At 41.1% G+C, this 11,358-nt stretch overlaps 1 protein-coding gene across 1 annotated transcript in view; it reads left to right on the top strand.

The window, feature by feature from the left end:
* Positions 1-11,358, top strand: part of VWF (von Willebrand factor) — a 140,746-nt gene that overhangs the window by 92,028 nt on the left and 37,360 nt on the right. Inside the window, exons 34-37 of the mRNA XM_035892068.1 lie at positions 435-612; positions 3,830-4,050; positions 5,059-5,251; positions 5,913-6,254. Coding sequence (XP_035747961.1) covers positions 435-612; positions 3,830-4,050; positions 5,059-5,251; positions 5,913-6,254 — 934 coding nt within the window. The remainder of the gene's footprint in view (positions 1-434; positions 613-3,829; positions 4,051-5,058; positions 5,252-5,912; positions 6,255-11,358) is intronic.

The raw sequence follows: 11,358 nt of genomic DNA, 5'->3' as shown, positions 1-11,358 counted from the left end.
CACAGAACTCTTTCTAAAATAATTTTATGGTTTATGAAAACTAAAGGCTTTGACATTTAAAGAAAAGCTAAGGGGAATACTTTATTGACTATGCTATCCATGCATGCTGTAGGATGGCTAAGGTAACAATAGATGGAGTATCAAATACTTCATTCTACTGTAACAAAACATCTCCTTTTCTAGACTATTATCTTTTGCTTGGAATTTCAGAGTCTACTTCATACAGTGTTGCTAATTTAAACTTCCTCATCCTCATGAGGTCCTTAATACACTGCATTCTATTATTTAATTATGCAAGGCTAATTTGAGTAGCACTGCTGTCAGTGTCACTTTATTTGCTAGCTGTAGGAGTGTGGCAGCAGCCAAGTTTTGCATTTTTCTCCCCTCTGCCCCTGTTCTTTTCAATTCTTAAATATCCACATCTCCCTATGTAGCCTGGTGACAAATGGACGTTACGGGACCAGTGCCACACTGTGACATGCTTTCCAGGAGAGTACACAGTTCTGGAGAGTCACCAAATTAACTGTGAGAGGATGCCAAAACCAGTATGTCACAGCAATCTTCCTGCTGTTAAGATTGAAGAAACTTGCGGCTGCCGATGGATGTGTCCATGTGAGTATCTGTCTTTGCATGTATGTCTCTCGCTCCCCATCAGTTGAAATGCTAATCAGAAACTAAATGCTGCATGGAGCTGCTCAGTTGTTGTACACATCAAAGATGACTGAGGTGGGAGGAATTAATGCTCTACAGTGGTTAAACAAACAGCTAGGAGCGCGAGAGTCTCACTGATGCCTGGAATGTGTAATGTTATTTGCAAGTTCAGGGCCACTGCGAGCTTATTTTTTACATTAGCATAGCTATTGTGTTTTATCAGAGAATTTCATGCTTGATTTCCAAAGCTGTGTGAACCAGGAAGGAGGATGTATGGAATAAACCAGAAAGCTCTCTTGGCAAGCCAGTGGTGTATTCTTGGTCCACCTCTAGGCTTGAGGGTTTGGCCTGACCTCAATCAAGCACATATATTAAAGAAACAACAACAAAAAATGTTCCCTGCCTCCATAAAACCTCACAAGGATTGCTTGAGCAGAAATGGTAAACACGGTGTGATTAGTGCCTTGGCTGAGATGACAGGAAAAGAAATTAAGTGCACCCACTCACATTTACAGGGTGGAGAGATTCAGCCCTGAGGCTGGTGATCCATTTATTAAAAAGAGAGGTTATTTAGGAAAATCACACACATGTGAAGGGACAATCTGAGGGAGGAAGGTAAGAAGGGAATGATGATTTCAAGTGAAAAAATGAACTGCAGCCTCCAGATTGGCTCAGTGCTGGGACAGAGGCTCTGAAACAGTGAAGTGGTGGCAGTCTGGGATAAAGGAGGCAGGGATGCCTGGCTGCATGCAGTGTGGTACAGAGCATCATTCCACAGTCATTAAAGGGAAAAGCACTTCATGGTGGAACAAGGGGTAGGCTCAGCCACTGGGTCTTTGGGTTTGGTAAGCCTCAGCCTGGGTTTGGTGACTGAGCTTCACCTCCTCTCCGTGCCAAACCCACTCTGGTCGTATGCTTGATTTCCATAAGAATTAGTCAAGATGTTTGCTTTGAATGAAATGTTCAAAAATCAGCTCCAGTAACTCTTAGAGGCTGTATCTGTACAAAAGAATGCATTTCCACAGCCTAATCATGCATGCTATTACAGCTAAAATTTGCAGAAATCTCAAAACCAGGAACCTGTAGGTGTTATTTTCAACAGTGCTTAGATCCTGTTCAGAGCGTGAAAAATCTCTGGCTTTATGAACCTCTTCAGCTTTGATGAAACTTAGAGGGCTGTATTCCACAACATAATTCTGAAAATTGGGCTTACATCTAAAGTCATATGATTACTTTTTAAAGTAAATCAGAACCCTATATATGCCTCTTTATAAAGTATAATCTCAGTTTAAAATGTACTCCGCAGAACTGGCTCTTTTCAGAAAAATTTCTTCAAGGCACTGCTTGAAATATCTAAGCTGGGTAGCTGGATTTTGATCCCTGAATTGTTAGACATCCAAAATTTTAACGCCCCAGCTTTTAGCATTTTCTAAAAGCACCTTTGATTATCCCACTTTAAAGCTACCATTTCTGTTTTGATATAAATATTTCAGAAAGGTAGAAAGATTTTAGTTGAATCATCATAAATATTTTATAATGTTTAAAAGATAGTTAGTGATATCTATCCATAAAAAGTTCACCTGTAATAATTTTCTCAATCCTAAATACATTGATAGAAACATGAAAATATTACTTTTGGCATACATTTTGGCATGCATTTGACAAAGCATATCTTCATAAAGATTTTCTGAAAGGATGAAATTAAAAGGACCACTCATACTGTTAGTTGATTACCATGAAAAGAACTATAGTTGACTTGAGATTTCTGCTGTTTAACATGAAATAATATTTGTTTAGCTCTTTATAAATTTAGTGAGCCGTGATATACAAAATTCAGCACTTTTTTTCCCAAGGTGATACAGCTTGTGATGAAAAGTGGTAAGTTTTCATATGTTGTAGGAGGAGGAAAAAAACCCTAACCCCACGCAGTTGATCAAAACCCTGTGGATAAAAGTAGCCTTGTTTCAATGACTTAGCAAAACCTGGGTGATGCTGTGTCAACTAAAGCAACATCCTTAGCAGACTGGAAGGCTGATTCTGATGCCATACGTGCTGAAGTCAGAGCCGAAACTCACAGCAATCCGTCAACTTTAGCAATGGGCATAGCAAAGTAGGTGCTTAGTAGGAGGTCAGTGTGCTTCAGCATCTCTTTGTTGTAGTGAATGGAGGCAATCTGTGCTTCAGGAGCATGGCAGTGCACCTTAATTTACTCGTGATTCAGCGAAGCATTGTCCAGCTATTTAGAGAACTAGAGCCCTTTCAGGTGATGGCTTGACAGTGCGGATGATATGACAAGTGCTTTTGCAAAGAGGAAGCACTTGAAAAAGTGTTCTTCTTATGTTGCATAACTGAGTTCATAGAACAGATCAGGAGTTACACCATGAAGGTGTTTTCTTACTGAACTAGTTGTAAAGTTTATAGCAATGTGATTTGCAACATGTGATTCATGGCTCTTGGGTATTTGTGGACTTTTAAATGGATTGCATTAACACATTCTGTGCTACAGAATACCTATGAGAAATTTAAAAAGATTCCCATTGTCCTTAGAATTTTTTTAATGTCCATGAATAGAAAAGGCTTGAGAAACATTGTTTTATAGCTAACTTGTTTCATTGTTGTTTATACATGAACTTTATAAGAAGGTACAGCAGAATAGCTGAAGATATGTCACTGCTCCAAAGGGATGTAACTCTTGACAATTCAGTGCCTGACAGTACTCAAGATAGGCTTTTGGCTGTTTGCTGTTTTTATTGGGAAATTGTTTCAAGGTCAATGAATGGGAAACAGATTATTCTCAAATATCAATTAGAAGCCAAGTAGCTGAATTGCTAACAATGAGAATTTTCTTCTTACGTATCCAGCTAACATTGGTTTTATTGTCCTTGTTATCCTGAAGCAAAAGCTTTGAAAATGCACGAGTCAGAAGCACCCTTTTGCTTATGTTTTGGTTTGGTATTTGTGAGATTATAATCCTCCTTGTTTTCCAGTTCATGAAGACAAGGAAGTGTTTATAACCTAATGACCAGGACACTGAGCTGTCAGTTGACCATTGGTTTACCCTGTGCACATTATTTCTCTGCCCCTTTCTTCTTTCCCAATTTTGAAGAAATAGTCTAATCTGAACAAAAGTGACTGCTTACATGGCTTTTTTCTTTTTTTTTTTCTCATTAATTTTCAGGTGTCTGTATAGGAAGTTCATCTCGACATATTGTCACTTTTGATGGGCTAAATTTTAAGCTGACTGGCAATTGCTCCTACACCTTGTTTCGAGACATGCAACATGATGTTGAAGTTCTCCTCCACGAAGGACCATGCAGAGCAACACCAAAGATGAACTGTATGGACTCTATTGAAGTTAAACATCGTGGTGTATCTGTTCAGCTCTTCAGTGACATGGCAGTAAGCTAATCACAGTGAAGTGACTGTGCATTGTCTGCTCATGCTATAGAATTTCAGGTTACGAGGACAAATTTGTTCCCTTTATCCATTTCTGTTCCCCTTGCAGCCTATTCTTAGGCTTCTAAGCAAATGCCTCATTTCAGTTTCATGATGCAATCTACATTCACTTAACAAGCCAGACACGTTTCTTTTCTTGTTCTCCACATTGTGCGGGTGTGAGACAATGTCAAGAACATGGGATTTGGCAGTGTCTCCCTGACACTTCTGCCAGAAAGGCAGGGATTATAGACAGGACATACTGCACTCTGATTCTCCCTTGTTGGCAGAGGTTCTTCACACGTTATCATTTGGTGCAAGGGAGACTGGTCTATTCTTCACAAGCCTATGCATGACTGGATAGTTAAAGAACTAGTGGGTTGGTTCTTACCTTGTGTGCAGATGGACCTCTGCATTAGAAGAAAGGACAGCTTAGTATGTATTACATCTGTTTTATAGGCAAAGCATTAAAATTAAATTTAAAAATTGAATTATTAAAATTCAACACATTTTCAGTCTCTGGGTTCCTCAGACATACAGGAGTCAGCCAGCCTGTAAAGGTGATCTCTTCTGACTCATGCTTGGCAAAATTGGATGGACCAAAACATCTTCACCAGTTCTGCATGGTGATGGACAACCTTGACTTTCACTGAGGTTTATTGATAATCAAAGTCTGCAGGTGGCATTTTAACTTCATGGCATTAGATTGCTAGTTGGTATATATGTGATGCTGAAGGAATACACTCATATGGGAAAATGTTGAAAAAGTTGTTCATATAATACACAGAATGAAGGTCAATTAATTCTGTGCATTTTTAGACTCAATAGAAAGTTTTCGCTTATGAAATTGATTCTTATGTCCAGAGTCAGTTGGATCTTCAAATACCTGTGAAGTGAAAATGTGTTTCAACATTTGGTTGATTTTAACTGCTTGCTAGAACTGATGTGATGATCTTGCCTTTTTGAAAACAGGTGGCTGTAAATGGCGAAAGGGTTCATATTCCCTATTCTAGCAGCTTGTTTGAAGTCAACGTCTATGGAGCAATAATGCACGAAATCAAGTTCTCCCATCTTGGACATAATCTCACATTTACTCCAAGAAACAATGAATTTATTCTTAAACTTAATTCAAAGAGCTTTTCTTCAGGAACACAAGGGCTTTGTGGTAAGTTTGAAAGCTAGTAATTTTAACAGCTTCTTACTTGGGCTTGAAATGCTATTTATGTTATTGGAATTTGTGTGGTCCTGAACATGTAAACTCTCTGGCTGAACTGATCCTCCGTTGTTGGCATGTTGCTAATCTACGTAGGTTTTCCTACTGTGGCCATCAATGTAACAGCTCATTGACTCCCAGTGATACTTCAGAAAAAGCAAGGCTAGACATCTCTTGTTTTACTTATTTCACATTATGTCATTATCTTTTCAAGGAGGTTTTTTTTTTTTTGGATGAGGCTTTACCTTTAGGTTCTTACACACACATTTATGTGAGACACATGTCCTGTGCTTGCAGTGAAAGTGAAAGGTTTGCGAGGAGTATTACTACCTGGAAGAATTAATTCTATGGTATCCTTTATGGTATGATCTATACAATAGATTATACCTCTGTGGCATAACATATACCTCCTGTAATAAGGAAACGAGAAACAAGGCCCAGGGTTTTTATGCCCCCGTTGATAATAGCTATAAGGAATATAGTTCATTCCTCTTCCCCTTGGCATTCACCAAGCAGCCCCAACCAGCTGTCTGTCCCGTGCCTGTTTTCTCTAGGTTTGTTTTATTGTTGACTGTGTTCAGACTCTTTCTTTTCCTTTTACTCACCCTCCTAGGGGTGTGTGACCAGAACCACGTCAATGACTTCACATTACGTGATGGCTCTGTCACTCCTGAAAGCAGCGTGTTTATCCAAAACTGGACAGTGGAAGAGCCAGGGAAGATCTGTGAAATCCAGAGAGAAGACAGATGCTCCGAGCACGCAACAAGCCACTGCCGCCTTCTGCTCTCAGATCAGTTTGCAGAGTGCCATAGGGTAATCTCCCCCAACATGTTCTACGAAGCCTGCGCAGAAAGCAGTTGCTATGAGGACGAAGCCTGCGAGATGATAACTTCCTATGCTCACATCTGCAGGGAAAATGGGGTCTGCATAGACTGGAGAACACCCGAGTTTTGTCGTAAGAGTTTATGATACGTTAAAACTGGTACAGAAACTGTCTAACTTGGTGATGGTGGTGACAATGACCATCTTGTCAGTGTAATATTAGTTTTTTAATACAGTGTAATGGGGCAGAAGTTCTAAATCAAGTTTCATGTGTAAGTGGTATTGCAGATATGATAAATGGTTTGTCATCCACTAAGTTGCATATTATGGAAAAAGTGTTTCTTGGTAACTGCTAACTAGTAAAATGCAAGGTAGTTATGCAAAGCTGGAGGTATAACCTATGAAATAAAAAACTGTGAAAGCTGTGCACAGACAAACACAGCTATGTAACAGTACCTGACTCTGCAGCCACTGAACCATCATGGGCCCAATTTTGGACTGAGAGGCTGCTCTGATTCTGCCAGGCAGTTTTAGCTGCAGATATCATTGCTTTGGTACAGGCATTGGAGGATCTGTACAAGGCAGGCAGGGAAACTCATGATTTTGACTAGAGGAACTGCTCTCCAGCCTGTCACTGTCATAGCTGCACATAATGGCACAAAATAAAGACTCCTCTCTGTAATACTTTCATAAATTTTCCACATTCCAACCAAAGCCTAAATCTTTCAGACCAGGATGGATGAGCCAGTGTGATTTTAAGTTTCTACTGCAGTGAAAAAATAGGGAAATGGCCACTCTCTGTGGTGTCTTTTCTTGCCAGCACATGCCAGCTACACTAATCAAATCAGCTGTAATTTGGTTTGCAAATTGGGTTCTTCTGGCTGTGTTTTGCTAGTCTTTTGGAGGTGACGAGTTTATGCTGTGAGAAAGCAGTATAGCAGGATATGAGTCTTGCAAATTGGGCCCAGAGCCCAACAGAACCAGGACAAGCATGCTAGTGCTAAGTTCAGATGGTTGTTGCTTTGTATACCTACTCCCCTAAATTCTTATAGACATAACAAGTTCTGCCCTGGCTTGCTTTATTTTTTCCTTTTCTTTCCCCTTTTTTTTTTTTTTTTTCTTTTTCTCCCAAAAGCCCTGTTATGAGGCATACCTAAAGATCTGCCAAAATTGCAACATCTAGTTAAGTACAAATAAGCAACTCTTGAGGCAGCTTCCTCTCTGCCTTCTGCTGTTTGTCTGCAGTGATGGTTACACACTCAGATGTTCGCTCACGGTGTTTCTGGTTTAGTCCAGTATCTAGCTGAGATGTGTGTGTATATTTGTAGACATTTTCTTTCCCAGCTAGCCCCTCATGTAGTGTCTTGCTGTCCCAGTTGTTTTTCCCAGCTCCTGCCTCTCCAGTTTAGTCAGTTCTTGTTGCCTTGCTTGCTTTCCCTCTTGCTGCCCAGATACTTTTCACTTCAGAATTGGAGAACCAGCATCCTAAAGGCATGATACAGCAAGAACTCAGTACATGTTTTGGTATTGTTCATGTTTTAAACTCATACTCAGGGAATGATGGGATAGGAAGTCAAGAATGTGAATTTGAATTTGGCCTGAGCCTCCAGTTAGTCTTACATATCTTTCCAGGATAGGTTACTGAAGAACATGTTTCTATTGCAGACTGAATCTTCTAAGAAACACCACAGTCTGTTTGGAATATAGTCCTAGAAAACAGAGGGAGAATACTGCCAGACATTTTCCAAATTTAGTGCTTCAGTCAAACTTCGCAAATTGTAATGTCTAAGGCTGAATGTCAGTGGAGTACCTTAATAACTCTCTGCAGTTTTCAAATTCCCATCTTGTTACTCAGCATGTGCAAGGATAACCAAAGAGTGGCCCATTTTAACGCCAGTTGCATAAAACAGTGTCCTAACAATAGCAACATCTTCTTCCTTCAAGCAGGTGCATGTGTGCGACTGCCAAAAATAAAATTGCCAATTACAGGGACACTATACATGTTACATTAATGACTAAGTAGTCAGTGCAGCTTAATCACTCTACCACTACATGTTTAATAATAATGGCATGGTTCTGAAATACCTTGCCTCCCTCCGCCCACTCTAGTGAATCCCTGTCTTTTTTTAGGGTTTGATTTGGGTTTTTGTCATGCCATATTGGGACATTTCAAGCAGTACAAGTTCTTCCTGACTGCTCTGCCTGGTTGGGTAAATATACTCACTGGAAAATCCAATAAAGACAGAGCCTGTTCTCCATCCTGTGCTCGTTCAGTTCCCCTGCCTGAGCTTTCCTTACTCCTTTATGGGAAGGTGGATGTGTTGAGTGCTATCTGGTAGATTTCCAGCTTTGTGCCAATGGGTGGAAGAAAACTTTATTCCAAGGTGGGAATGCATAGAGAGGATGATATATGTATATTAATTTTACTTTTTTTCTAGATCCCACACTTAGTAGACTTGTGCTGCAGCAGCCCGTAGCTTCCACTGATAGCCATGTAACCCTGAGGCACAGAATATGCATCTCTTGAGGACGCTCACCCTCACAGTGAATGCCTGCTGATTAGGGTTTCCACTTCAGTGACAGTACAGACTTTATTTTAATGTGAAGATCATAGGGATTTCTAACAAATCACTGCATTGCTACTATCAACTCGTGCTGGGATTCACATTTGTGTGGAAAGGAAGCTTTATTCGCCTGGAAATAGAATTGTTTATATAGTGGTTAATGAATGGACCAAGATATATTCATTCTGCAGTTACAAAAGAAATGGCAGCTCATGTGGAAGTGACCAAGCCAACTTTGAAATGTGTAGCTCAAGTAATAGTAGCAGTTGGAAAATTTTGCTCAGAAAGCAGAGTATTCAGAAGATAAATGACAGCAGCAGCAGTGGCAGTTGTTAATCTTCATATGCTGATGTTCCCATGAGTGCTTCTCAGCAGCTCTTTAAGCTCATTTATGTGCAATGTGGACATACCCTCTAGGTACTTACCAATACTAACTTGCAGGTGAATTACATTTAGATAGGTAGTTGATGCCTGCATGGTGTATGAAACAAACAGCTAGTCGGTACTGCTCAGGAAAGCTGTGGATCTTTGTGGAGGGTGCTGGTGGTTCTCAGGAGCTGCAGGGATTCTGGAAAAATATTTGTTTGGAAACAACAAATGAGCCATTCTGTTTGTTGGAGGATTTTGTGTTTTGCCTTTCACTGGGTTTTTTGCAGGCTCAGGTTAGAAAGCAAATGCATAAAAGGCCGTGCCTGCTCAACTGAGGGGCAGTGACATCTGGCAAAGAAGCAAGAATGAGGGTCAGGAGGAGAGGAGAGAAACAGTGGGGTACAAGAACCTTTAAACCACCTCTGCTAATGAAGGATTTGTGTAGTGGAGCTACACTGAGATTATCTGCTGCTGTTCGTTTGCTGTGTAAGCAAGGCATGCTGGTGAGGACCAGAACAGCTGAAGGATTTAAACCATGACTTGGATATCAACAGTATGGGGGTGGCTTTATGACTGCCTTCAGCTGATCTGGGACAGTTTTTGCCTTCCTCTTCCTTTTCCAGCCATACATTCCCACTCCTTTTGCTGTGCTGGCAGTAGTCCTCGCATGCTGCTTGGTGAGTTCTGAAAACTAGCTGTAAAGGGAAAACCAGTGCCAGCAGAAAAGAGCAGCTGAGGTGAGGAGATTAAGGAAGAGAAGGGACTGCCCCTTTTGATGGGAGCACTGATCTAAGTTGGTTTAATGTTGCCTTGAAACCACTCCCAAGAGCATTGGAAAAACTGTTCTAAAACATACTCCTTTGGCTAAAGAAGACCGTTAAGGGAGGATTAAGAAATCTGTGCCTGAGCAGTGCGGGGAGGTTGACTGGCAGCCTATGAGCTATTAGCCCTGGTGCATTATTCACTCCAGCTTCATGGGTGTTGGGGTTTTAGCTGTCCTTTTGGCTGCACTTGACAGCACAGTGAGGCAAAAGGCAAGCCAGCAGTACATGACCTCAGGAGCTAGCTAGCTGTTAAGTTATACTGCTGACAAGAAAGGAGTGGCATTGTCACCTGAAAGGAAGCGTGCTTTTCTCCATGTGTCACAGGCTTGAAAAACACCCCTCTTCTAAATATCCATTTAGTACTCGAACCAAGGATGCTCTGTCTTTTTGATCTGTTTGAGCCCCAAATTCAAAGTGACTCCCAGTACAAACTATCATGCTAGATCTTTCACTGGGAACTTGTTAAGTGATTTATTTTATTTTGATGGACTTGCACCTTCTGTAGATCCTCAAACAGGTTATTTTCTCTCAACCAGTATCTCATAGGAATAGCTACTGTAATTTAAAGTAAAAATAAGCAGCTGAAGAAATGTCAATACTTAAATGTGCCAGGTGACCCTTTGAAGTGTGCTATTATAGATGTACAGGAAACTTGAGGGTTTTTCAGCTTTTCTTCGACTATTCTCTTTCGTGTTTGAAAGAAGAGGTCATTTTTAATGGACCCAACAAACTGAGAATATAGTATCAGTATATGATCATAGTAGCATCATACAGCCTAGTATACGAGGTAGATTTCTTTTGAAACTAATTTGAAAGAAGAATTGCTCTTTTAATACTTGGTTTTCAGCCTTATTTCCCCTTTTTGCTAATACCCACAGCCTTTTCCTTTTTGTTCAGAAACAATAGGCATTTGAGGTGAGCACTGAAACAGCCAGGCAGGAGGGTGGCTTGTTGAGATACTTGTTTCTGAGGCTGGCTGTGGGGAGTCCTTCATGCCTCCTCACATTCCATAAGTCTGGCAGAAGTTTCCACACACAAAGCAAAGTTACCCATAGGTCATGTAGAGCCTGGCCAGATCTCTGGACCACAAGGGCAGTAACATGGCTCGATGTCCGGATGGAGACCGGTGACGAGTGGTGTCCCTCAGGGGTCCATAGTGGGACCGGTGCTGTTTAATGTTTTCATCAATGACTTAGACAGCGAGATCAAGTGCACCCTCAGCAAGTTTGCAGATGACACCAAGCTGAGTGGTGCGGTTGACACACCAGAAGGACGGGATGTCATCCAGAGAGACCTGGACAGGCTGGAGAGGTGGGCCTGTGTGAACCTCATGAGGTTCAACAAGGACAAGTGCAAGGTCCTGCACCTGGGTCGGGGTAACCCCCAGTATCAGTACAGGCTGGGGGAAGAAAGGATCGAGAGCAGTACTGCCGAGAGGGACTTGGGGGTGCTGGTGGATGAAAAGCTGGACATGAGCCGG

Source organism: Egretta garzetta, unplaced genomic scaffold (genome assembly GCF_000687185.1).
Source record: "Egretta garzetta isolate BGI_Z169 unplaced genomic scaffold, ASM68718v1 scaffold293, whole genome shotgun sequence".
NCBI classification, from domain to species: domain Eukaryota; kingdom Metazoa; phylum Chordata; class Aves; order Pelecaniformes; family Ardeidae; genus Egretta; species Egretta garzetta.
Note: the sequence above shows the minus strand (reverse complement) of the source record. Positions and strands in the feature narration are given on the sequence as shown.